Source organism: Cebus imitator, unplaced genomic scaffold (genome assembly GCF_001604975.1).
Source record: "Cebus imitator isolate Cc_AM_T3 unplaced genomic scaffold, Cebus_imitator-1.0 Scaffold5, whole genome shotgun sequence".
Taxonomy (NCBI): domain Eukaryota; kingdom Metazoa; phylum Chordata; class Mammalia; order Primates; family Cebidae; genus Cebus; species Cebus imitator.
The window spans coordinates 6,263,388-6,291,251 of NW_016107320.1; the positions used below are offsets into that span (position 1 = coordinate 6,263,388).

Below are 27,864 nucleotides of genomic sequence, written 5' to 3' on the forward strand. Positions count from 1 at the left end.
CCCTCTTTTCTCTTTTCTCTTTTCTTTTTTCTTGACGGGGTCTCCGTCTGTCAACCAAGCTAGAGTGCACTGGTATGATCACTGTTTACTGCAGCCTCGATTTCCTGGGCTCAATCGATTCTCTCACCTCAGCTTCCTGAGTAGCTGGGACTGTAGACACATGGTACCACACCTGGCTAATTTGTTTTAGTTTTAATAGATGAGATTTCACTGTGTTGCCCAGGTTGTTCTTAACCTCCTGGGCTCAAGAAATTTTCCCACCTCAGCCTCCGAAAATGCTGGGATTACAGGTATGAGCCACTCTGCCTGGCCTACTGTCTCTGTTTTAGCTACTTCCAGCCACTACTCTTTCATTCTCTGTGATTTACCTATTCCGGATATTTCTATAAATGAACTCATACAGTCTATGGCCTTTTGTGTCCGGCTGCTTCCATTTAGCATGATGCTATCAGTACTTGAATCAGTCTTTTTTTATGACTGAATAAATAATATTCCATTTTATGGGCATACATATTTTAAAAATTCATTCATCGGTGATGGACATTTGGGTTGTTTCCTTTTTGGCTGTTATGAATAATGGCGCTATGAACATCTGTATACCAATTTTTGTTGAGCATGTATTTTCAATGCTTTTGCGTATATGCCTAAGAGTAGAATTGCTGGGCTATATGCTGGTTCTTTGTTTAAAAAACTTATCAAGCTACCTGGGAGGCAGAGGTTGCGTTGAGCTGAGATTGCACCATTGCACTACAGCCTGGGCAACAAGAGCGAAACTCCATCTCAAAAACAAAACAAAGCAAAACAAAACAAATCAAGCTTTTGAGAGTGATTGTATCATGGTATATTCCCACCAGCAGTGTATGAAAGGTCCATTTCTTCTCCATCTTTGCCATCACTTAGTCTGGCCGATCTTTAAGGCATTCCAATAGTATCTCATAATGTCATGCTTTTCCCTAATGACAAATTATATTGAGTAATTTTTCATACACTTAATGGCCATCTGTATATTTTCTTTGAGGCAGTGTCTGTTCAAATCTTTTCCCTATTCTTTTTTTCCTTACTGAGTTTTGATAGTCATTTCTATATTCTGAATATACATTATTTATTTGATGTATGCTTTGCAAACGTTTTCTCCTAGTTTATGACTTTACATACTTTCCACAGTTCTTTTGAAGAGCAGCAGATTTTCATTTTGATAAAGTCCAGTTTGTCGATTTGTTCTCTTAGGGATTTTGCTTTTAGTGTTTTGACCCAAGGTCACAAATATTTGCTTTTATGTTTTCTCCTAAAAGTTTTATAATTTTAAGTTTTACATTTAAATTTGTGATTCACTTTTAGTAAATGTTGTCTGTTGTATGAGGTATTGATAATAGTTTATGTATTTTTTACCTATTGTTCCAGCTCCATTTTTAAAAAAGACTATGCTTTTACACTGAATTGACTTTGTACCTTTGTCAAAAATAAATTGACTACATATATTTGGGTCTACTGCTGCACTCTCTATTCTGTGTTTTGTGGATCTATTTTTTCTGTCTTGATTACTGTAGCTTTATAAGAAACCTGGGAATCAGGTGGTGCGTGTCCTCTAGCGTTATTCTTTTCTTTCAACGTTGTTTTGGCTATTTTAGGTCCTTTGTATTTCTGTAGTATTTTAGCATCACCTTTTCAACCAAAATGCCTGCTGGGATTTTGATTGAGTTTACCTTGAATCTAGATAGCTAAACAATTAGCTGTCTTGTTACTGATTGTCACTGTTTTATACCAAAGAAACTGGGTACGCTAAAGTAACTTGGCCAAGATCACTTACCTTGTAAGAAGTAGAACTGGACAGTTTGACATCAGAGCTTATTCTTTATACTCTTTCCTATGTTAATTAGAATACATTATTAATTATATAAAGGTAAAGGCATATCTGTGTTGTTCCTAATTAATTCCTTGTGAAAGCACAATGCCTAGCATACAGTAGACACTTAAATATCTGTTGAATGGATAGGTGAATGATTTTAGAGTCTTTCCTTATAGAAAATTAAGTTTCATTACATTTGACTTGATCTAGGTCTTCATTTCATAGAATGGAGAACAGACTCTGTAAATATTTTGCTCCAGACTTGAGGCTTATTACAAACATTGTCTTAATTAGGATTCTGTCTACCCAGAATAGAAATTAACTCAAGTTAGCATAAGTGTATGTTGAATTTTATATTAAGGATAAAGGAATGTCTCATAGATCCCACTTAAGAGAAATTAGCCAGCCCTTAGGAAGAGAGTAGAATTGGGTTTGCAAAATACAATAGGGCTTTCTTTTTACCTATAGTCTTTAGTGAGTCTTCCTAAATTTTCTCTCTGAAGAGATAAGCGTTCTCTGCTTTTCTAGTCACAAAATAGAAGATGGTTGCTTCGTAACTCTTTTTAAAAAAACGTGTTGCAGGTCCTGCCACTTTCAGAAACTGGTTGTTTCATCAAACCTCCAGATTTCAGGACAGCGATTAATTGGCTTGACTTTAACACAGTGTTTGGCCCAATCTGTTTTAGTCAATACAGCAGAATATGTAGAATAAACATGAATGTAGGAAAGCAGGGATAGTGGGTTGTAGTTCTCAAGAAGGAGGGTGGTGTGCAGGCAGACTGATAAATACCGTGAAAGGTTTATTATAGGTTTGACCATTGAACCCAATAACTTTAGTTTCCTAGCCAGAGTGCCGGACATCAGAGCCTGGCTTCCAGTGTCACTTTAGTGCTAAATACTCCCTGACAGGCATTGCCACTTTCAATTTTGATGCATAGAAGAGAAATCAGAGAACAAATATATGTGAATATTGTCTATACACATGCATAGATGTAGCACTATTAGATTTTTGTGACATAAAATATTATTTCAAGAAAAAAAATCCATCAGATATTTTGATTTTAAGTTGTAATTCCTTGACATGATTATTTTCTTTATTGTTAATATGTTTCCTTTCCTGTTTTTTTTTTTTCTTTTGTTTGTTTTTACAGAGGCAAATATCGGATTGTATATATAACTCCAGAATACTGTTCAGGCAACTTGAGCCTACTCCAGCAACTTGAGGCCGATATTGGTAAGTGATTAAGAAGGAGCTCTGTAAATACTTACTGAGTTAATCTTTAAGGTTAAATCTATGGATGAACACTGGATTACACTTCTGTTAAAGTTTATTTCAAACATTATTACCTCCAGGAAATCTCTTGACTGTCCAATTTGGTGTTTCACCTATCTTATCCCATGGTATTCTATAATTCCTTTTGCTATAGAAAATAGACTCTGTTATCATAACTACCTGTCTATATATCTGTTTTCTTCTGCTAGGCTATAAACTTTTCAAGGGAAAAATAGCACTTTTTAAAATTTATATTTCCCCAGTGCAGTGCTTGGCACTTAAACACATTGTTGAATGAATGTTGAATCCTAGGTTCTATCAAATTTTAATTTATTTGTTTTTCATGTTCAGTAACTAAATTAAGTCAATGTAGTGATTTTCTATCTTCCTTGTTCATAAGAATCACTTTTCAAACTTAAAAAAAAAAGTAAGTAACTAACCCCCAACCTTGGAAATTCTGATTTAGCAGGCCTGGGGGCGGCACCTGGCATTGGTGGCTTTTCACAGGTGATTCTGATGTATAGCTAGGGTTGGAAACCACAGTACCTTTGATTATTTGCCGATAGAGAGTATAATTTATTACACAAAATAACAAACTTAGATAAGTCAGAGTTTATTTCCTAGAAAGTGTAAATGAAGAATTAGTCAAAAGTGATAGTGCTTTTTTTTTTTTTTGTACTTAAAAATATTTTAAGCCTCAATATAATGAGACCTCGTCTCTACAAATAATTTTTTTAAAAAATTGGCTGAGCCTGGTGGTGCATGCCTATAGTCCCAGCTACTTGGGAGGCTGAGGTAGGAAGATTGATTGGGCTTGGCAGATAGAGGCTGTGGTGAGCCGAGATCAGGCTGCTGCACTCCACCCTGGGCAACAGAGTGAGACCATGCCTCAAGAAAAAAATTTTTTTTTTCTTCTTGGTGGTTAAGCACAACTCTCCAAGAATTGCAGTCATGGCTTCTATTGCAAATGCCCCTATTTCACACCTTCAGTCAACCTAACCAAATTTGGTTTTTCAGTATCATATGTTCTTTTTGTATAATTATATATTGAAATAATTCCAGATAGGTTAGGCTTTCAAATTGCAACATCTATTTAATGATTACTTTCATATAACTGTCAGAAAGCATTTGATAATTTTTCTAACAATAGAATGAAAACAAACTTGCATCTTTTAGTATGTATTAAAACTAAAAAAAGAATGAGGGCAGCGCTGGGGTGATGGCTCATGCCTGTAATCCTAGCACTTTGGGAGGCTGAGGTGGGTGAATCATGAGGTCAGGAGATTGAGACCATCTTGGCTAGCATGGTGAAACCCTGTCTTTCCTAAAAAATACAAAAAATTAGCCAGGTGTGGTGGTGCGTGCTGGTAGTCCTAGCTACTTGGGAGGCTGTGAGGCAGGAGAATCACTTGAACCCAGGAGGCAGAGGTTGCAATGAACTGAGATCACGCCACTGCACTCCAGCCTGGGCAACAGAGCAAGAGACTTCACCTCAAAAAAAAAAAAAAAAAAAAAAGAATGAGGGCAGCAATGAGCATTTCATTAAATATATTAGCAATGAGTACATTCATGAGCTCTTAAACTCCTTTATTGACATACTGTATTTTTTACCTTTAATGAACAATGAATTTGCCTATTAGATTATATGAAGTTCATGTGAATATTTCACTTTGGATTAAGCATAACTGCCCCATATGTAAGTTTCATGGGTTGTATTGCAAAAGCTAGGGTCTATGTCCATAGTGATCTGGGTACGTTTTTACTATTTGCTTTGTTTCTGTGATGGTGTTAAATGAATAATAAGCTGAAGTATTTAAGCAAATACTTAATACTTTTGACAAGTAGTTAAAACTCCCTATTTTTATTTTTTTGTAATGGGTGAATTATGAACACTGCAATAATTAGAGCAGCATACTTTGCTTTTGATGGATGAAAATGTTCTCTGGTTGACTCAGTGTTGAATAAAAAGGGATAAATTAAGTAAAAATTATTTTTGAAATATTTTCCTTTGCCTTTTGTTGCAGGAAATTGTACAATGCTTGCAAAAATGAATATATGCAGGATGTTATTTGTACAGCAGTCTGACATTTAGCTAATCAGATTCCTCATTTTTAGGTAAATGTTAAATTACTTAAGTAGCCTGGATTTTTAACAGAAACAGCAAACATAATTTTATAGAGAGGCTCCTTACCAACCAAACTTTTAACTTAAGTGAATGTTGGCAACAGCTTTCTAAATTGATTTCGAGGGACAAGGTTTAGCTCCATTAAAAGCTAGTTTGTCAAACCTGTAACTAAAGCTTTTAAAACAAAGGAAAGTTTTAAAATAAAAGAGACCATCCTCTCTGTTTTTAACCTATTTACTTTAAAATCTGGGCTGAAGTAGGAGTATTGTTTAAACTCAGGAGTTCGAGATCAGCTTGGGCAACACAGTGAGACCCTATCTCTTAAAAAAAAAAAAATTAAAAAATGAGCTGAACGTGGTACCTGTTGTAGTCCCAGTTACAAAAGAAAGAGAGAAAAAAGGAAGGAAGGAATAAGAAAGAAGGAAAGAAAGGGAGAGAGAAAGAGAAAATCAGTCACTCAGATTTAGTTTCTAAAGCCCAAATAATTATAGTGATAATATTGAATTTTTTCCAGCCACTCAATAGTACCCAGAGAATTCTGATACAAATAACTGACTTTGCGTCCATGTTTAGTAGGTTTTTTGTTTGTTTGTTTTTGACTTTCTTTCTCCTCCATACTCTCTTAGGACTGTTGTAGCTTGTAATCTCAATGAATTGTAATTGTTTATTTGCACATCTGTCTCCTCTTTTAGAATTGGGAACTCCTCAGGTCGTGGATTGTATTTTATTAGTCTCTTTATTCCTAGAAAAGTATTTAGATAATAGTGAACATTTATTAACCATAGTAGTAGTATTCGTATTTTTAAAATTGACCCTGTTTTTGTGTGTGCCAGGCCCTATTTTAGCATTTTATGTGAGCCAGGCCCTATTTTAGCATTTTATGTGAATGGTTGAATTTAACCTTTTGAGCCTCTAGAAAATGCTAGATACTACTATTATCCACATTTTACTTGTGAGAGGACTGAGACTTGGAAAGTAACTTGCTTAAGGTAATATACACGGCGGGTGGTGGAGCCAGGTGTTGCATCTGGGCAGTCTGACTTTAGAGCTTTTCAGTCATCTTCCTCCTAGTGTCCAAACATTATTAATGCTCAGAGAAGTATCAAAGAATGATCATGCTCATTGAAGGAAAAAATTATTCTTATGTATCAATTTGTTAATTGAGGACAAAAGCATGACTGTTACGACTGTTACTACTTTGAAAAATCTGAAGACATTTTAATGGATGATTTTACAATAAAATCCTTTTCTGACATGCATTATAACACACTATTGATTCCTTTTCAGTGTGTGTGTCTGGTGTGGGGGCAGAGGAGAGAAGCTACTAGAGGAAGAAAGAACAATTTACATTTCTTCTTACCTCCTTTGTACATCATGTGGTTTAGTTCTTCCCATATCATTTTACATGAGAAAATGTGGCTGTCCTCCTGTGCCCTAGCCTGGCATTTTGGAGGACTCTCTGCAATATGATATGTGATCAATCATAGATGGTGATGCAGTTAATTTCAGTAGAAATATGCTGACCCTTTTTATCTCTTTTAATAGCTAACACATGAGATAAAATTTAAAGTATTACCAAAGAGAAATGCAGGTTTTCATGAATGATAGTTTTGGGGACAAAGTCACAGTAAGCAATTCATCTCTCCAAGGAATAGTTATGAAAGCTGAGATCCAATAAATGTGTTATTTGGATTAATACATAAATATTTCCTTTTAAAATTCTTAAGCCTTTTATTCATATATCTCCCCTCTCCCTATTCCCAATAATGATTTTTGGTGTTAATATGGTGATATTTATGCTTATGTTTTTATAGGAACCAAATACTTTGATTTTGGTTATTACATCTCCTTTGGAGATGTAAATGAGTTTATGAGTTTATTTTTTCCTTTTGAACTTTATCTTTTCCATTATGTGTTTTTCTTTTCTTATAGGTATCACACTGATTGCTGTGGATGAGGCTCACTGTATTTCTGAGTGGGGGCATGATTTTAGAGATTCCTTTAGGAAGTTGGGCTCCCTAAAGACAGCACTCCCATTGGTAAGCTTTGCCAAGTCTAACGTCCCGAAAGGGAGTGGTCAAAAAGCTGAAGACTTCTCTATAAAAGAGGAAATGGATAATGTAAAAAGAGAACTGTTTTATTATTAAATTCTAAAGCTGGCATATAATCCATTGAGGCATATAGTAGAACAAGGCTTGACAAACCTTTTCTGAAAAGACCAGATAATGAATATTTCCAGCTTTGTAGGCCACGTGTAGTCTTTATCACATATTCCTCTCTGTGTTAGTAACCCTCTAAAAATGTAAAGGGTTACATTTTTCACCGGTGAGCCATAACAAAACAGGCTGTGAGCCATATTTATCCTAATGTCTTCTCAGTGATCTTTCATCCATATGTCCTTTTACTCTAGGATGCTGTGAAAGCCCAGTTACCCCTTCTTGTATCACATTGAAAACCTAAAATTTGAAGTATTCTACGGATATTTTTATTAAGGCTTTCAGTATTAGAATTTCTCTTTCTTCCCTAATTATAAAAAATAGCAAATTTTGGCTGGGCGTGCTGGCTCACGCCTGTAATCCCAACACTTTGGGAGGCTGAGGCAGGTGGATCACCTGAGGTCAGGAGTTCAAGACCAGCTGGTCAACATGGTGAAACCCCATCTCTGCTAAAAATACAAAAATTAACTGGGCATGGTCGCAGGTGCCTGCAATCGCAGCTACTCAGGAGGCTGAGGCAGGAGAATCGCTTGAACCCAGGAGGCGGAGGTTGCAGTGAGCTGAGATTGTGCCACTGCACTTCGGCCTGGGCGACAAAAGTGAAAAAAGCTAGAAAAAAAAAAAAAAAAAAAAGCAAATTTTTACATGAATATTCTACATGAATGGCATATTTACATGAATGGTTTAAAAACCCACAATACTAGTGCTGTTTATTTTTTATTTTAAAAATTGTAGATTCACAAGAAGAGAGGTCCTATGTAAGTACTCTTTTGTATGTATATGTATTGTTCTGTACAGTTTAATCTCATGTACATTTGTGTAACTACCACTGCAGTCGGAATACCAAATGTACCCTTACCACAAAGCTCCCTGGAGCTGTTGTTATTCCCACCCCTAGCCCTAGCTACTGGTAACCACAAATCTGGTCTCTATCTCTAAAGTTTTGTTTTAAGAATGTTATATTCATGGAGTCGTGCAATTTGTCAACTTTTGGAATTAGTTTTTTCCACTCAACATAATTACCTTGAGACCCATCCAAGTTGTATGTGATCATATGTTGCTTAACAACGGGGCTATGTTCTGAGAAATGTGTGTATAGGACATTTCATGGTTGTCTGAACATGTACTTAGACACACCTGGATGATAAAGCTTACTGCACACCTAGGCTATATGGTAGAGTCTATTGCTCCTAGGCTGTAAATCTGTATAGTATGTTACTGTAATAAATACTCCAAGCAATTGTAATACAGTGGTATTTGTGTATCTAAACATGTCTAATGTAGAAAAAGGTACAGTAAAAATACAGTATAAAAGATAAAAGATGGTATATAGGGTGCTTCCTGCGAATGGAGCTTGTAGGACGCGAAGTTGCTCCAGGTGACTGAGTGAGTGGTGAGTGAGTGTGAAGGCCTAGGACGTTCCTGTACACGTTGTAGACTTTATAACTTAGGCTACACTAAATTTATTTTAAATATTTCTTTAAAAATTTTCTTTCTTCAATAATAAATTAATCTTAGCTTACTGTAACTTTACTTCATAAACCCTAAAAAACTTTGAGTTTGGACTCTTGTAATAACACTTAGCTGAAAGCATAAGCACATTGTACAGCTGTACAAACATTTTTTCTTCCTTGATTAATGTATTCCATAAGCCTTTATTTTAAATTGAAAAAAAATTTTTTAAACTTTTTTGTTAAAAATTGAAATACAAACACACACATCAGCCTAGACCTACAGGGTCAGAATCATCAGTGTTGCTCCACATCTTGTCTCGCTGGAAGTGCATGGAGCTGTCATCTATGATAATGCCTTCTCCCAGATACCTCCTGAAGGACTGGCCTGAGGCTGTTTTACAGTTAACTTTAAAAAATAAATATGTAGAAGGAGTATACTCTAAAATAATGGAAAAGGGTATAGTAAATACGTAAACCAGGAACATACTTGTTTATCCTCATTCATCAAGTTGTATACTGTATATGATTGTATGTGCAATACTTTTTAATGACTAGCAGTGCAGTAGGTTTATTGACACTAGCATCACCACAAAGATGAGCAGTGCCTTGTGCTAAGACATGACGGCTATGACATCACTTGGTGATAGGAATTTTTCAGCTCCATTATAATCTTATGGGACCACTGTTCTATCCGTGGTCCATCATTAACTGAAGTGCCATTAAGTACTACATGACTGTATTTTGGAAGTCTGTTTTTTATTACAGAGTATTCCATGGTACAGCGGTACCACAGTTTAACTATTCACCTGTTGAATAACTTTTGGGTTGCTTTCCAGTTTTTGGTTATTATGAATAAAGGTGCTATGAGCATTTGTGTATATCTCAGAGATTCTTCAATAGGTGAATGGTTAAACAACTTGAAAATATAAAAGTTTTCATTTCTCTGGGATAAATGTCCAGCAGTATATTTTTAGTTTTTAAGGAATTGCCAAGCTGCTTTTCCAAAGTGGCTGTTCCATTTTACATCCTATCAGCAGTGTGTGAGTGATTTGTCATCCTTGCCACTGTTTGTTGCTGCAACTGTGTTTTATTTTAGCCATTTTGATAGGTGTTGAGTGGTATCTCGCTTTTAATTTGCATTTCTCTCATGGCTGATGATGTTGAATGTCTTTTCATATGCTAATTTGCTTCTGGTGAAATTCCTCATATAATTGGAGTGCTTGGCTTTTTCTGTTGAGTTTTAAGAGTTTAAAAAATACATTGTAGATATGAGTCCTTGGTCAGATATGTGGTTTCAAATATTTTTTACTTTGTAGCTTGTCATTTCTTTCTTTTTACCATGTCTTACTTAGAGTAAATATTTTAAATTTTAGTGAAATCCAATTTTTTATTTCTTCTTTGATGGATTGTGTTCTTCACCTAGGCCTACTGAAGATTTTCTCCTGTGGTTCTTTCCTAAAATTGTTACAGCTTTATGCTTTAGGTCTGTGATGCATTTTGAGTTAAATTTTGTGTAAAGTGTGAGGTTTAGGTCAAGGTTCATTGTTTTCCCAATAGATGTTAAATTGCTGCAGACCCCTTATTGAATAGACTGTCCTTCCCCTATTGCATTGTGTTTGCCCCTTTGTTGAAAGTCGTTTGGTTGCATTTGTGTGGGTCTATTTCTGGGTTCCCTAGCCTGTTATTTAAATTTTGAATGAATAAATAAAGTTGGCTTATGTTTAAGTTTTCTTGGTAGAAGTGAGGCAGTGGTGGCCTCTGAGTCCAGGATTTCACAGTTGTGTGAGTAAACTGTATTAGAAATTGTTTGTTATTCTTTTGGTAGATTGTCTAGTTCAATTTCATTGCTCATTAATCTTGCTTATAGATAGCAAATTGAGAAGGATCTCAAAAATAGTTCCTTTTTTTAGCTTATCTCACAGAGATTTGGTTGGAGCAGATATTAGAATGAACAAACAAAAAAAGGCTAGTTAGCAAGTTTATACTGAGGGAAAATCAAACTGTGTGAATTGAACTCCAATGATGTGGCTTGCCTTGGGTCAGATTTTTATATCATGGTTCAACAAGGTAGCTATTAAAATCTTCATACTACTTGAAATATTTCTTCAGTAGTCACATAGGATAGCATACACTCCTGGATTTCTTGTTTCCTTACTGTCTCTTTATTCTCAGACTCCTATTTCTTTCTTCTCATCTCTCTGCCCTTTTAATGTTGGCCTTCCAGGAACCTTATAGTCTTTGGACCTATCTTTGCACTCATTCCCTTGGCGATTTCACCCAACATACAGTTTTATTTTATTTTTTGTGACGGAGTTTCATTCTTGTTGTCCAGGCTGGAGTACAGTGGTGTGATCTCAGCTCACTGCAACCTCCACCTCCTGGGTTTAAGTGATTCTCCTGCCTCAGCCTCCTCAGTAACTGGGATTACAGGTGTGTACCACCATGCCTGGCTAATTTTTGTATTTTTAGTAGAAACAGGGTTTCACCATGTTGGCCAGGCTGGTCTGGAACTCCTGACCTCAGGTGATCCACCTTCCCTTGGCCTCCCAAAGTGCTGGGATTAAAGATGTGAGCCACCATGCCTGTCCTACAATTTTAAGTACCATTTCTATACTGAGAATTCCCAAATTTATATCTCCATCATAGACTGACACCAGCAATATATGAGTGATCCAGTTTTTTGCCTCTTTGCCAGCATTTGGTGTTGTCACGATTTTTTCATTTTAGCCATTTAATAGAATATATGTACATATATTTGTGTACATACAGGCACACATTTATATAACCACTCAACATGCCTCTGCTGAGATGACCAATGGGCATCTCAAACTTAACCTCTTCCTAACTGACCTCTGCATAGCACTCCAGATCTGCTGTTTCGTCACTTTTCTCCATCTTGTTCGTAGCAACTTCATTGGCCAAAATTTTGGAATTTTCCTCAGTTTTCCTCTTTTTCTCACACTCCACTGTATATTTAAATAGTAAGGAAATCTCATGAGTTCTTCAGAATATATGCAGAATTAGATCACTTCTCTCTTGATCCCTGCCATTCCTCTTGTACAAGCCACCATATCCTCAGAGCCTCCTGCTTTCACTTTGCCCATCCTTCATTCTGTTTCAACATACATAGCATCCAGAGTGATACTTTAAAAATAGAAGTCAGATAGATCATGCCTTTTGCACAGAATCATCTAGCAGTATACCATTTCACTCTAAATAAAGGCAAAAGTCCTTACTATGTATTACCAAGCCTTATGTGAACTGACCTTCCGTTTTCTCTGATGTCCTACTCTACTCCCTGTCTCCTCGTTCACCGGATTCAGCCACACCACCCTCCTTGTTGTTCTTCGGATATTCCAGGCACGCTCCAGCATCTGGGCTTTGCTCCTGCTGCTTCCTCTCCCTGAATATGTTTCCCCCACATTATCGATAGGATGTTTTCCCCTAATTCCCTCAGTTCTTTTGCATTTAGGCTGTCTGAGCCGCGTTATTTAAAATATCAAATTAGTTCCCACTCCCCCATCATTCAACATTCCTCATAAACCTTTGCTGTTTTACAAATAACGCTATCACTGTTTAACTTACTGTGTTATATTTTGTTAATTTTCTGAGTCCTTCCCTAGAGTATTCTTTGTAGGGAGGAGGTTTTGATGGTTTGGTTTATAAAATCTACAACAATACTTGGCTCATAGGAGGTGCTCAATATATAACGGGGTGAAAGAATGAATGAATGAATTCTGATGGGAAGACTGAGAATCAGTAAAGTGACTTTCCAGAACAGGTAGTGAGCACTATAGAGTTGGGCCATAAGTAGCTACACCATATGACATCATGCTAATTTCTAAAGCAAATGATTTGAAAGAGGCATAAAACATAGTTTCTGCCCTTAGCTCATAGTTCAGTAAAGGAGTTTAGATTCATACCTATAAAAGTAGGAGTAACAGTGCCAAACAGAAAACGGTATTATGAAGTGGTACAAATAATACAAAAAGATGAACAGTGTCAGTAGTACATGTAATCGGATAGAAGGGATTTCTATGGTGAAAGTCACTAGGCACAGTACACCTGGAGGACTGATTTCCATTAATTTAAAATGGTTTAAAGTAAGCTTTTGGAAACTAGGAAGATTACTTTCTGTAATCCTTTCCTAGGCCTTTGATTCTAGAAGGATTGTGTTAAAGGGGTTTTAAATATTTTATACAGTTCTTAAATATTTTTTAGTTTGAATTAAATCTTTTATTATGTCTGGCCATGACGTCATTGGATCATTTTCATTTCTTGAGAGGATTAAAGCACATTCCTTCTGTTGAGCCTCCAGTGCAGGGAGGGTGTTAGCTGAGCAATGGCTGAGAAAACCTTTTTCCCCTGGTGTTTTCAAGAACCCTCTTTATTAGCTAAGTGGTGTGACATGCCACCTGGTGGTTATAGTACTATCATTTTTTCTCACTGCTCTTGGTGCTTTTTTTCTCCTTCTGATTCCAGTTATACTAGGACAACAGCTATAAACCTAGAATGTTTTGTACTATATTATTTCAGTAAGTTCTAAAACAGCAGAGATCACTGAGCTGTTTGGCACAAAGACTCCTATTTGGAGGGAATCAGACAAAGTGAGTCTTGAGACAGAACAGCCAGGCAGAAAGCTTTGCATCAGTCTTAAAGTTCTTTACATTTCAAGTTAGAGGAACTGTGAAATCTATGAGACATGTGGGGGTTTTCCACCACTTTCTCCCCAGTACCTATCACAAAGATTAACACATAGTAGGTACTCAATAACTATTTGGAATGAGTTAATGAATGAATGAAGTATGTGTGATGTTATGGAGTACAAAGTTAGAATTAGCCACATGACCTGTATTTAGAAGCAGGTGGAATACTTATAATTTTCTCAATCTGTGGGCACTATACCATTGAAGTATATGTTTAAGATCTTCCTAAATTTATAGCCATAAGATTAATTTATATTTGGTTGTTTGATTTAGCAAAACTTGATGCCTGTTAAAAAAGAAATTAAGACCTGCCAACTTAAAGAATACATTTGTGAGTTAAGAAGTAAGTGGCAGTATAATTTCTTACCCAAAGCAGTTTGCTTCTGAAAATTAAAGAGTTCAAGCTATTGATAATTATGCCGTGACTGCAGGCATGAACTGGGAATGTTCCAGCAAACGAGGATGTATTTTCACCCTTCTCATAGCCTGCCTGTGTGTTGTTTTTAAGCTTCACTCTAGTTTATATTAAATGTCATAAAATACCACATATTTATAAGAGAAAAGGTTCGATTCATTGCTGAAGTGGAAATTTATCATTAATTTTTAGTATATTTTGTTACTTTATTTTCTAATTGCATAAGCAACATTCTTAGCTGTAACTTTCTAGGATGTTGAGGCAAAAGAGTAAATTTATACTGATTTTCACTGTTACCAGATTGCTGGGATAGGGAATTTCTGGTAGCAAGATAGGAATTTTTAAGTTGGAAGGGTCTAACAGATCATATAGCCCTCTCCATCTCATTTTTTGGGCTGAAAAAACTGAGTCCTTGCAAATGTCAGTTGCAAATCTGGGAGTAGTACTCAGGTCTCTGGAGTTCTTATATAGAGTTCTTTTCAATTATTGCAACTACAATATTTGAAATAGTTGAAACTTTTTGAGTTCTTACTATATTTCATGCATTATGTTCAGCACTTTACATGTTTTATCTCATTTAATCTTCACAACTTTATGGAGATTGGCACTGTTATTGTAGCCATTTTATAGATGAGGAAACCAAAGCTTAAGAGCTTAAAGTCTCACATCTAGTAAGTGGCAAAAACGAGATTTCAACTCAACCAATCCAATTCCAAGACAGATTTTTTCCACTATAGTGCCATTCTTTTGCCTAGTTTTTCTGTTAACTTATTAAAGATGTGTCATGTTTCATGCATACTTCCTTATTTTCATAAATATATTACCTGTCCACTTAGACATCATATTGCTTAGAAATAAACCCAACCTTCTTTTCTTATGGACTGTATCCTGAAAAACACTGTCTGTAATATGCAGTTAAACAAGTATTTCATTAGGGCATTTAGATAAATTATTTGACTAAAACACTTAAACTGGTGAAAATGCTTTATTGTGAGTTTCAGAATGTGCATATTCTAAGAACTTCTGCTTTTTAAACTTCCCTTATTCTCAGCTTTATATTTGTTAGTACCTGTGTATTAACAGAGGTACACCCATGTTAGGGCTTGATTAGAGAAACCAGTCTCTTTATAGATTAGGTTGTTCATCTCTTAGGTTTCTAGGCAGGCACTATAAATTCAGAGAACAATCTGATTGTAAGCCAAAAATCAATGAAATTAATTTTGGGGTTGTCTTTTAACATAGTTTCACAAAATGCAAAAATGATGCGCATCACCTAGTCACATTAGTTTTGATTTAATTTTTTTGATTTGAAAAAAATTTGATTTTTTAAAAAAAATTTGAGTTTGGAGATAATTTGTAATTCAGTAAAGTTACAATGATTGTAAAAGTAGTTTATAATTTTTAATAAATTGATTTTGTTTTAATTTTGAGTCATACTCTATGATTTCTTCTTTGCAAATTGGTAAATTGCACATAAATTTCCACTTATATACAAGATAATTGCTATAGTTTGTTTGTAAAATAGATACAGATCATCTGAAGAGCTATTTTATGAGAATGTTTCTTGTATTTGTCATGAGCCAAAAAGAATATTTTAAAGAAAGTTATATTATTGATGATGGAACAGCTGACAATTCAGTAACAGCTTTAAGACAGTCCATTTTTTGTGATTATAAATTAATACCATAGTTAAGTGTAACTTTCTATAATAATCAGGACAAAAATATGAAATCTAGATTTTGGAGAGGCATATTGTTACCATACCTTAGAATTTCTGGAAGATGACATACTCATGTGTATCCTGGTAACTGCTGAGTCTCCTGCTCTGTCTGCCAATTCAGTCAAGAAGTCCTTGCTAACAGTCAATTAATAATGCATGTTTTATTTATACATGTTTTCTATATATAGTATGTTATTGATTATCTCAGTACAACTGAAGAGAGGTTATCTGGGTCATTCTAGCTTTGCTTCTAGATTTGTGAAAGCTGTAAACCTATATATTTAACAGGAGGCCAAAAAAAAAAAAAAAAAGACTTAATTGTTTTACATAGTTAGATTTTCTGTGAATTGAAGTGTTTATCATTTGTGAATCATATATGAATCAAATATAAGGCATAATATACCCCCTGCTTATATCAGCACTATTTCAAATGTAATAAATGTTGAAAAATAATAAATGGAGAAGTAGATAGCTAACATGTAGGCTTAATTTAATAAGACAAGGTAAATTGCATTTGGAAACCTTGTGGATTTAGTGTTTTATTTAAATGATTCCTGATTTTTAAAAAATAAATATTGTATCCAGAAGGATGAAAAACAAGTTAGTACCGAGATTTTTTCTTTACAAAAAAACTTTACATTTGCGTCTTTGACATTGTACCTCTGACCGATGTCTTACCAGTCTTTTTGTAAGAAAGCAGTAGACATAATCGGGAATGAATGAGCTCTCTCCTTTTTTAAATATCAGTTTTACTTCATTCAGGTTCCAATTGTTGCTGTTACTGCTACTGCAAGTTCTTCAATCCGGCAAGACATTGTATCTTGCTTAAATCTGAAAAATCCTCAGATCACCTGTACTGGTTTTGATCGACCAAACCTGTATTTAGAAGTTGGACGAAAAACAGGGAATATCCTTCAGGACCTGAAGCCATTTCTTGTCAGAAAAACAAAGTAAGGATTTGATGGTTGTTGAATTTTGGTAATGATTTCCTTTTTCTTTTTTTAACAACTTAGGTATTTTATGTTACTTATGATTTCCTTCTAATGCATATTTAACATTTCAAATTCCACCTAGTTTTGGTTCAAGTCAAGCATGATGTTATATAATCAATTCAGCGATTGAGAATAGTCTATTTTTAAAAGCAGAAACTAATTCTTCTGATAGTTTAATACCCCATTCTGTTGCTTAAACAGAGCATATATTATGTATTTTTATTTTTTTAAATTTTATTAATTTATTTATAGAGACAAGGTCTCGCTGTTGTCAGGCTGGAGTGCAGTGATGTAATCACAACCTACAGCAGCCTCAAACTCCTGGGCTCAAGCAGTCCTCTTTTCAGCCTCCCAACTAGCTGGAACTACAGGCTCACACCACCATGCCTGGCTAGGACATATACTCTTAATGATTGACAAGTAAACAAGCAAACATAAAATGACTTTCATCTGAATTATGTCTGGTTTACTAATTACTTAACTTCAGTCTTAAGAAGCTTAGGAAAGTTATCCTACAAACACATTGGAGCCTGTATTGTGTTTCGGAGACTGTCATAGGCACTTTATATAAGTGATCTAATTTAATCCTTATAACTGCTCAGTAAGTTACATATTATTTTCATTTTACTGATGAGGAAACTGTCATTAGTACTTTTTTTCTGTTTATTTTGTTTAAAGGCATTATATATATATATATATATATATATATATATATAATATATGTTAAGAAGTTTTGTTGAGCTTTACTTTCTGATATCTGCATAGTGAAAAGTTTATAATTTTTATTTCATTTTATTTTTTGAGAGGGTGTGTCACTCTGTCACCCAGGCTGGAGTGCAGTAGCGCGATCCTGGCTCACTGCAACCTCTGCCCCCTGGGTTCAAGCTATTCTGCCTCAGTCTCCATAGCTGAAATTATAGGCGTGTGCCACCACGCCCGGCTAATTTTGTATTTCTTAGTAGAGATGAGGTTTCACCATGGTGGCCAGCCTGGTCTCAAACTCCTGACCTCATGATCCACCTGCGTCAGCCTCTCAAAGCAGTGGGATTACAGGCATGAGCCACTGTGTCCAGCAGCACTTTCCTTTTTAAAGCAGTTTGCCTTTTTTGTGTATAATATTGTCCTTCTGTTTTTCTGATATTGTGGTCATCTTAAAATATCCTATGCAAATGTTTCTTTCTCACTGTTTTTCATGTTGACTCTACTAATTGAGGTACTTGTTGCTTTTTAGTCCTGGCTATTATAATTTCCCCAACAGATATCCTCCCTCCCCAGTGCTCCTTGTTACTTTCTGTGCACAGTTTAAAAATTATCGTCTGAAAACACATACTTAATTCTGGAATCCTTTTCTGGAACTCTTTACTAGGGAATAAAGACCAGACTCAGTGTAACATTCAGCATTATCAAAGATCTTGATATTTAGTATGATTTTTTTTTTTAGAGCAGATCAGGAAAGATTTTTGTACCCATTTTTAATCCTCTAAGAAGACTTAACAATAGCAGGAAACAGTTGAGAGTCAGAATGCTTTCTGCAGATCTTAGGTGAACAAAAATTTTCCTCTTAATGAGCAGTGAGGTGGAGGCTAATTAAGGCTTTAGAGCATCATTGCCCTTTAGTTCCATCTTCTTCCCTTTAATTCTGCCGAATTCCTTTGTTTATCAGTATTAAATTTTATTTTATTTTATTTTATTTTTGACAGAGTCAGCCTCACTCTCTTACCAGGCTGGAGTGCAGTGGCATGATCTTGGCTCACTGCAACCCCCAACTCCCGGGTTCAAATGATTCTCCTGACTCAGCTTACTGAGTGGCTGGAACTACAGGCACACACCACCATGCCTAGCTGATTTTTGTACTTTTAGGAGAGACGGGGTTTTACCATGCTGGCCAGGGTGGTCTTGATCTCTTGACTTCATGATCTGCCCGCCTTGACCACCCAAAGTGCTGGGATTACAGGCGTGAGCCACTGCACCTGGCCTCAGTATTCACATTTTTTTTAAATCCGTTGAGCTAAGGTGTTTCTTAAACTAACCTTATTTTGTTAAAGTCTTAATTATAATATATTCATATACATATAAATGAGATAGACAAACCTCTCTTATGTAATCTAGTGGTTAATTAGATTAGATTAGAATTTCCCCCCTTCTGAAAATTAAGAAGAAAGAACAGTCTTTAGCAAATCACTTGGCATAGTAATGACTCCTTTTGTAATAGGAATTTTTACTCTTTTGATTTATCTGTTACATAAGTTCAAATTTTTATATATTTCCACCTTTTTTAAAAAAGAGTGATACATGGTCAATATCAATTTGAACAGCACTGATGCTTATAGATTGAAAAGGGCTCTAATTTTTCAATTCCATTCCTCAGTTGTGGTCACTGTTGGTATTTTGGCATTTAGTTATATAGACTTCTTTTCTCTGACTCTACAACTCTGCAGATGTACACTTGCGGTTTTTTGTTGTTGTTAAGTTGGTACAGAAATAGTTGCATACTATATCCATTATTTCTGCAAATTTTTTTTCATTTAAAATATCTTTACTATCTTTCCATATATTGTGTTTTCTTAAATTAAAGCCTTAATATGTAGGATATTACAATATCCAGGTTTTGATGAGTAGTTTTTTCTTCTTTGAAAACGTGTTTTTAAAATAAGATTTTTTTTTTCTGGAGACGGAGTCTTGCTGTATGCCCAGGCTTGAGTGCTGTGGTGTGATCTCAGTTGACTGCAGCCTCTGCCTCCTGGGTTGCAGTGATTCTCCTGCCTCAGCCTCCTTGGTAACTGGGATTACAGGTGCTCACCACTATGCTCTGCTAATTTTTATATTTTTAGTGGAGGTGTGGTTTCACCATCTTGGCCAGGCTGGTTTCAAACTCCTGACCTCAGGTGATCGGCCTGCCTTGGCTTCCCAAAGTGCTGGGAATACAGGCATGAGCCACCATACCCTGCCTTAAAATAAGATTTTTATACACTAAAAAAAACCTTGTATGTTTTTTCACTCCATTAAGTAGTTTACTGTGAATTTTTGATATTGAAGCCCATTTGGTTGCTGTCAAAAATAGCTTTGAACAGATTATTCAGTATGACTCTTACAGTGAAATTACTGCCTTTTTTCCTCTGCTTAAGTTTTAGGTGGCTTTTGCCATAGTCTTTAAAGGTTTTATAATTTTTTTAATGTCTAATTTTTAAGCATTTGCTTAATATCTCATAGTATCAATGTATGTAATAAACATTTAGATGACTTTTTACTGTTATAGTTTTGCTGTGAATATTTGTTTATATTTATCTTTTGGCTGATAAGCAAATATTTTTGTAATTAGAATCCTAAACTTGAAATTAGATCAAAGGTTATATGCATTTAAAGTTAAATAACTTTTCCTAAATCTAAAATAGTATATATATTTTTATATTGCAGCATAAATGAATGTATTTATGTAAATGAATATTTTTAGACATTAAGTAAAACGTTCTGTGGAAATAGTACATGGAAATTGTTTATACTTCTACGGAAATTGTTTACACTTTTAATAAAGAAGCACAAGTTTTTGCCACAGACATTCTAATAGATGTTTTCTAAAACATTCAGTCTCAAGATTACTAGTAAATACTTCTTGGAACTGTAAAGGCAATCTTTCAATATTATAAGAAAGCTCTTGCTTTAGTAAACATTTAGAAACTCTTCTTTATTATCGTAAAAGAGAATAAGAATAAGTGTAACAAATTTTATACATAATCCCATGTAAACCCTCACCAGACTAATTGTTAATCTGGCTCCTTGCATTCCCCAAAGTATTTTTATCTTTTGTTTATAAGTTTTTATCAAGGTTTTGGTTAAAACAAATAAATATGTTTCTAGCTTTAGCTTTAATTTGAACCAAAACAGTCAAAACTGAGTTTTGGGGATTTCACACAATTTATTTGCACATTTGATTCTCCATAATGTTTTAAATTTTCATGCACTTAAATATATCATTATTTTTGATAGGCTTTCTTCCTTTAGTCTTTTGTTTAGAAAATAGAAAGGAAAAATGAAATAAGATAAAACCAAAACTGATCTGAAGCATATATACAGTATATACATTTGTTCTTTTATTCTTCTTTTTCTTTAGTACCCGCTGGGAATTTGAAGGTCCAACAATCATCTATTGCCCTTCCAGAAAAATGACAGAACAAGTTACAGCTGAACTTAGGAAACTGAAACTATCCTGTGAAACATACCACGCGGGCATGAGTTATAGTAAAAGGACAGACACTCATCATAGGTTTTTGAGAGATGAAATTCAGGTATGAGGCTCAGTCATCATTGCTCTCTGTTGCTCATAGTGGAAATAGGTATATCTCAAATGTTTATTTTCCAGATCTTTATTGAATACTTTCTTTGTGTTGAACAAAAAGCAGTCCCTCTGATAAATGTGGGAGAACAAACTTGCAGATTAGTATAAACAGCAGCCTGTCCCTAGTGCTTAGGTGCACAAAGGAGGGAGCACTAGTTCTGTCGAGGTAATTGTGCAATGGGGATGGTCCATCCGGGAAAATGCAATTGGAGTCCGAATATGTAAAGAAAAGTTGTTCAAGTATGCCAGGCCAGTAGGTGATGAGGGAAAAAAATTGGTTTAGAATTACAGGAAGGACTAGCAGGTACAGAGATACTTTATGAGAGTGTATACTGGGTTCAGGAAATTGTGACTGGTTTGGAATGGTTGGAGGGAACGAGAATGTGGGGTAGGAATGGCACAAAGTATAGACAAAGAGGCAGGGTGGAACTGTAAGAGACTTGGGAGGACAGTTGAATGGGTTGGTTGGCCAGGTTATAGATGGCTTTAAAACTTGCAAAGTAGCACTCTGGGTTTGGTGTCATACACCTGTAGTTTTCCCTGAATACTTTAGCCTTAGAATTTTTAGTTTAAATAAAATTTTATGTAATAGGTAAAATGGATTAAAGTAGAATAACTCTGGCTGAAGTTGATGTGAGGGAAAAGGAGGTCCAAGAGCCTCCAGACCTTGAGGACAGTCCCTGTTGGGGTCTTACAATCCTTGGAGTGCGGCAGGATCATTTGAAAACCATCATGATATATTACTCTGTGTTTTTGAACAAGATAATAGGATTATAGAAACAGTAGACTGGTGGCAATAAGTTGGATTGATTTGAAGAAGAGAAACTGAAGAAGGGAAGGGGTATCGATGGGAGTTATTGTGAAATTCTACAGTTGACATTCCTGTTCTGATTGGACTGGCTCAGTGGGTATCATAGAGAATATTTGGAAGGATTTAAGTTCAAGACACATAAGTAGGTTTAGGTCAACAACTTGACACCGTCAGCATGAAATCCACACTCTGTCACTATAAGCCCAGGGAACAGCCCTCCTCTGAAGTTAGGAATTTAACTTCAGCTGTGACATTTTCTGTCCCAGTGGTCATCCATTTCCTCTCTATCCATCTCTCCTTCTGATACCAAGTTGTTACCCATCCTCAGCTAATGTTGTTCAAAAGCTTATCTTAAGTATATTCATATTCACTCTCTAGAAAGTTCACTACACATAGTCATGCTGTAATGCATACCTGCCTGAAAGCATCTGGTCTCTCTTTTCCTTCTTTCCAAAGATAGGAATACTATTCACAGCTGTTTAGAATAGAAATTTTGTCCAAATTCTTCAGTGTTTATATTTTTGTTCTGTTGTTCCAGTCTCTTCAGTATTGTCAAATAAAATTCATTAGCTGCTACTGCTCTTAATAATCAATCTTCAATTTCTTCTATCTTAATGTATTAGTGATTATTCATTTAAAGTAAAACATCTCCCAAAACATGAAAGAATACAAACTTGATTTGAATTACATTGTGACAAGAGACTTTATTGGATGCACCTGATTTTCCTGCCAATACACAGCTTCATGACACCATTAATGCTTTGAAATATGGCTTAGGAAACGTCACAATGATCATTAATTACACCTAATTTCTGGAAGAGTATACACATGTATGTGTTACTCTATTCTCCCTTTCTATGGCAAGATGTCACAAATTCTTATCCACATTACAAAAATTAAAAAGTTGATATTGTTTTTTTCTCCCTAGGTTGATATCATGTATTCTGTTTGATCTGACAGCTGGCCCGATGCACTCCTTCTTTGAAATTATAAAGAATTCACAAGCTTCATATTTGCATTGAAAGTTCTCAGACACTTTCTGAAGATGATGAAAATATGTTTCATCATCTACATAGAATAGCCAGGTGCCCTTGCAGTTGATTATTTCCTACTGAGAATTGAATATCTACTGAGTGCATAATATATAGAATTCTAGATATTCACTTTGCTGTGTTTTTACAGTTGATATGTACTTTAGTGTGGGTCTAAAAATGGAGGTGAAATCTGTAGCTCTTAATGTCTTAGACTGAGTGATGCTTAGAATCTTATATTTTCTTTTATAATTTTAGAAAAAGTATACTTTTCTTTCTTATTTTTATAACCAGATCCAACCACATTTGCATGTAGATAGGCATTTTTACTTTTAATTCTCACTTTTAGTTTTGTATCTTTTTGTATTTCATTTCCCATTTCACGATGCCCGAATCCTTTCCTTTTAGGAATGATGTTGTGAATGAATTATTTGATAAAATATCTTTACACCTGAGAGTTTATAAGGATAGTTTGAATATCATGTCTGTAAAATAGGTTGATCTCACCTAAAAATAATATCATATAATAAAAATTAGAATTATTATTGTATTGCTTATTCACTCTTAAATATAGCAAAATTGCTGAGTCTTACTCAGCCAAAGCTTTTACTTAGTATGATACTCATTTCTAAATTTACTTTTTCTCACCTTTCTCAGACTTTCTTTTACTTACTCAGCATTTTCCTCCTTTCCTCCCTCCTTTCTTTTCTTTCCTTCTTTTTTCTTTCATTCATATTCCTGGCCCATCTTAGCATGTAATCTTTCTTTATTAAATGGCATGCAAATGGGTCTACTGTGCTTACAGTGAAAAGCTTCAAGGCCTCATGTCTTCCTCACTTCTATCTTCCACTCCCAACCTTTTTAGCTGATTCTTTTGATGCTTACCACTATATCTTGCCATAATTTACTTAAATGGCTCCTACTTAATTTTTTGTTTATTTGTGTGTCAGATGTAGGCATTATCTATCCAAAAGATGAAAGTTTAGCTCTCTTTCACATTCTTTACTGTCCTTTTTTCTTACCTATCCATGTATTTCTAACACAGTTAGAATTTTAAATATGTTGCATATTTAAAATTATATGCAACATATTTAACATTTTCTCCTATTATGTTTATATAATACTTTTGACTAGATCAGTGTGTAAGATTTACATAATTATTACTCTATAAGTGCCTTTTATAGTCTCTGAGCCATGTAGTATATTATGGCTATTTTTCTTATCTGTTGGTATTTTTTTTGTTAATACTTTAAAAAAATCTTTTCTATGTCTTATCACCAATTCTTCCCCAAAATTTCCCACAATTGTGTAAACTTATCTTAGTATATTCATACATTTGAGACATTCTATCAATTTTATCCTCTTAAAGATGCAGAGATAATGCATCATATTTCATCCCGCTATCTTTAATGAGAAGCTTCCATCTTAGATTGGTATTAAGAAAATGTTAAGATACTCTTCAATCAGGTAAGGACACTTAAACTTCATTGTAATATAAAAGTTTTCTTTAATACAGTAAATATTTTGAGTCTCTTTTGTGTCTTGTATTCATAGGAGTTCAGATAAACCACTTTATTTATAATTTTTTACAGAGAGTGAACAGAAATCCCATTTCTAGTCACCAGTCCTTAACTTGTAAATTGGGCAGATAATCTATAAATGATTGGTTTAAATCACATTAAATTCCATTTTATGCCAGGGACTTAAGTTAATGAACAAATTTTTCTTACAAAAAGGTATAGATGTAAGGCTTTAGTTCTGCTAAATATGTTTGTCAAACTGTGTTGTGATTTATTCTCAGTGTGTCGTAGCTACCATAGCTTTTGGAATGGGCATTAATAAAGCTGACATTCGCCAAGTCATTCATTATGGTGCGCCTAAGGAAATGGAATCATATTATCAGGAGATTGGTAGAGCTGGTCGTGATGGACTTCAAAGTTCTTGTCATATCCTCTGGGCTCCAGCAGACATTAACTTAAATAGGTAAAAAACATTTATTGTTTTTACCCTTGCAGATTTCTTTCTTTCCTTCCATATAAACCTCAAAAGCATTTGAGGCTATTTCCAATATTCTAAGTAATTAGTGAATGCGTTTAAAGTCAAAAAACCTCCCTGAATCCAGAGGACATGTAAGAAGAACATTTGTGGTAATAGTTGCCACTTGGAGGAGATGAGCTAATTTCAGCATGCCTTAGTGTGAGAAATTAACTAAATCACAATAATACTTGGAGCTATAACAGAGATCCTATGAAATACTTTCCACCATTGTGCACTAATGAACAGGTTCTTTTCCTCTCCTCAGATCCTCTCAGGTTGCGATGTCTTCAGCCATAGTTACTTCAGCTACCACTGATTTTGTTACTGATTCTTTCTTCCCATGCTACAGTGGTGATTATTCCAGAGGAATTCTCCAAATCCCTGTTTGGCTCTTGTTACCATTTGTTTCCTTGGGTAGTTCCATCAGACCATACCAGGTCTCCTTGACTGTGTGTAAATCATTGTGTTGCACTGCACTGATAGACTGCCATAAATAAATATTAAGTATTCAGTATTTAAGTACAGGTGAACCATTCCACTTAAGTAGTCAACAAGTAGTTTGTTGGCACTTAAGTTCTGTGAGATTTTTTATTGTAAAGGAAAACTTCATCTTGCAAAGATTTTCAGATACACGTTTGTGTAACTGAATGAATTGAGATCTTGAATGGACATATTAGGTCATTTTGGTAAAATGATAAGAGAGTGCCTCCCACTACAGTTTTTGTTTTTATGCATCATTAAACAATGTGTTTTGAGTGTCCACTGTGTTCCATGAACTATACTATGTGTTGGAAATAGAATAGTAAAGAAAAGCAAAGTACCTGCTTCCACAGAACTCAGTATAGTAGGAATGGTAGTTCTTTAGAGAATCATATAACTCTGGATCCCTAGGCTTCATTTTACTATTCTCCTTTTGTGTTTGAAAATGTCGACAATCAAAAGTTTTTGAAAAGGAATCATGCAACATATTAAAATTATAACTGTGTTAAGTGTTATGAAGGGAAATTGCATTGAGTAGTGAGAATATATAATGGTGTGTGGTATTTACCAAGTTAAATGGTCAGTTAAGGCTTCCTTGTGGAAGTGATGGTTCAAATCTGAAAGAATACTGATTAATTAGATAAAAATGTTTGATGCAAACTTTAAGGTTTTCCTTCTGAGTAGTCAGTAGCTTTTCCTTCTTAATATAGAAGACGACAAAACCATCCTTTTTTGTACAGAACGATTCCTGTTTTCCTTTAGAAACATATCTGTCAAGCTTCTTATGAACTAATTTAAATAATTGGGATACAACACAGCTGTACATGTTACTGTTAAATATGGGCTGTATCAAACATAAGTTGATTCCTACCAATTCTGATTTTGTGTATTTTGTTAAAGGTATCGAGTACATTAATGTCTAGTTTTATATTGTGCATTTGAAGGTTCATCAATAAATACAGTTCTTATTTTTCTGGGTCTTAAAAGATATTTTAAAAGTTTATCTCATTAAGAGTTAACAGGAAGAACAGTGATTCAAATCAAATAGTGGTGCCAGAAACCCATACTTGAATTTTTAGTACAGACAGGTTACTCTTTGCATCAGTTCTGAGGAAACTAAAACTCTAGGGTTAATCAGGATAAAAAAGAATTGAGCAAGGATTGTGGAGGGATCTGTATCATTCTGGTGACAAACCTCTTCTAGAAAAAGCTAGAAAGCCTAAGAATAAGTGAGGTTGCTTGTTCTCACCTGGAAAGGTCAGTTACTCACAAAATTTTTAGAGTCTTATCTTATGCCGTAATTCTATCACTGAGAGAAGAAACTTTTCCAATCATCATGTAATCTTCATGTAAATTTGTATTTTTAATTGCAGAATTCATACCACAGGCAAAGTCCCAATGTCCGCATTTGCTGTTACCTTAAATAGTCAAACCCCAAAGTTATAGTAATCTTTTTTTAAGCGAGAATAGTTTGCAAAGTAATCTCAGTTCAATAAATGTTTCACTGGATTCAACTGATTTCTGTGAATGGTTTAGAGTTTTTCTTACTTCCAAATTGTTTTTATTCTGTGGAATATTGGACTTATTTTTGTAGTCCCAAAAGGAGAATAAATATTTATTTATTTGCTGTTATGAGTTGTAGTTTTGTGTTGTCTACTTTGTTACTGACACTTGATAAGTTAAATGTAGGTCACCTGAACCAAATACAAAGAAGGACCCAGTTCTGAGAGTGTGGGTGTTTGTTTTCTTGTTTTTTGTTTTTTTCTATAGGAAAGGAACAAGGTAAGCTAAATAAACAAACAAAGCAAAAAAGTACTGATTTTTAGCCCTTTTTATGTATTTTCACTTTCTGTAGTTTTAGCTACTTACAATCACATTCAAAATATTACATAGAAAATTCCAGAAATAAACAATTCATAAGTTTTAAATCACTGGTGGTTTTGAGTAGTGTAATAAAATCTCATGCCATCCTACTCAGTCAGCCTGAACTCCCTTAGAATCATCCCTTTGTCTCGTGTATTCACATTGTATTTACTCCATCTGTTAGTCACTTGTTCCAATATTGCAGTGCTTCTGTTCAAATAATGCTTATTTTACTTAAGAGTGGCCCCAAGGCACAAGAGTACTGTGCCTAATTTATATAATTTTTAACATTTAATTTATAAATTAAGCTTTTTCATTGAAATGTATGTACAGAAAAAAACATATTATGTATAGAATCTGGTACTATTTTGCGGCTTCAGGCATCCACTGGAAGTCTTAGAATATATCCTTCGTGGATAAGGAGAAACCGTATATGGTTAACCTAGGAGCTAGGGTCAACTGTCGGAAGAGATTTTGGGGATAATTACATGGAAGGTCATGGTGGCTGGTGGTTTCAGATGACAAGAATGTTTTTGAATAACAGATCCTTTGTATATTCAGA

The 27,864-nt window shown here is 34.8% G+C and overlaps 1 protein-coding gene across 9 annotated transcripts in view; it reads left to right on the forward strand.

Annotated features, from left to right (window-relative positions):
- WRN (WRN RecQ like helicase) overlaps nucleotides 1–27,864 on the forward strand; it is a 148,372-nt gene that overhangs the window by 70,492 nt on the left and 50,016 nt on the right. For all 9 annotated transcript variants that reach the window (XM_017536029.2, XM_017536052.2, XM_017536034.2 and 6 more), the window contains 5 exons: nucleotides 2,998–3,080; nucleotides 7,177–7,283; nucleotides 16,518–16,705; nucleotides 20,856–21,030; nucleotides 24,724–24,905. In XM_017536029.2, coding sequence (XP_017391518.1) covers nucleotides 2,998–3,080; nucleotides 7,177–7,283; nucleotides 16,518–16,705; nucleotides 20,856–21,030; nucleotides 24,724–24,905 — 735 coding nt within the window. The remainder of the gene's footprint in view (nucleotides 1–2,997; nucleotides 3,081–7,176; nucleotides 7,284–16,517; nucleotides 16,706–20,855; nucleotides 21,031–24,723; nucleotides 24,906–27,864) is intronic.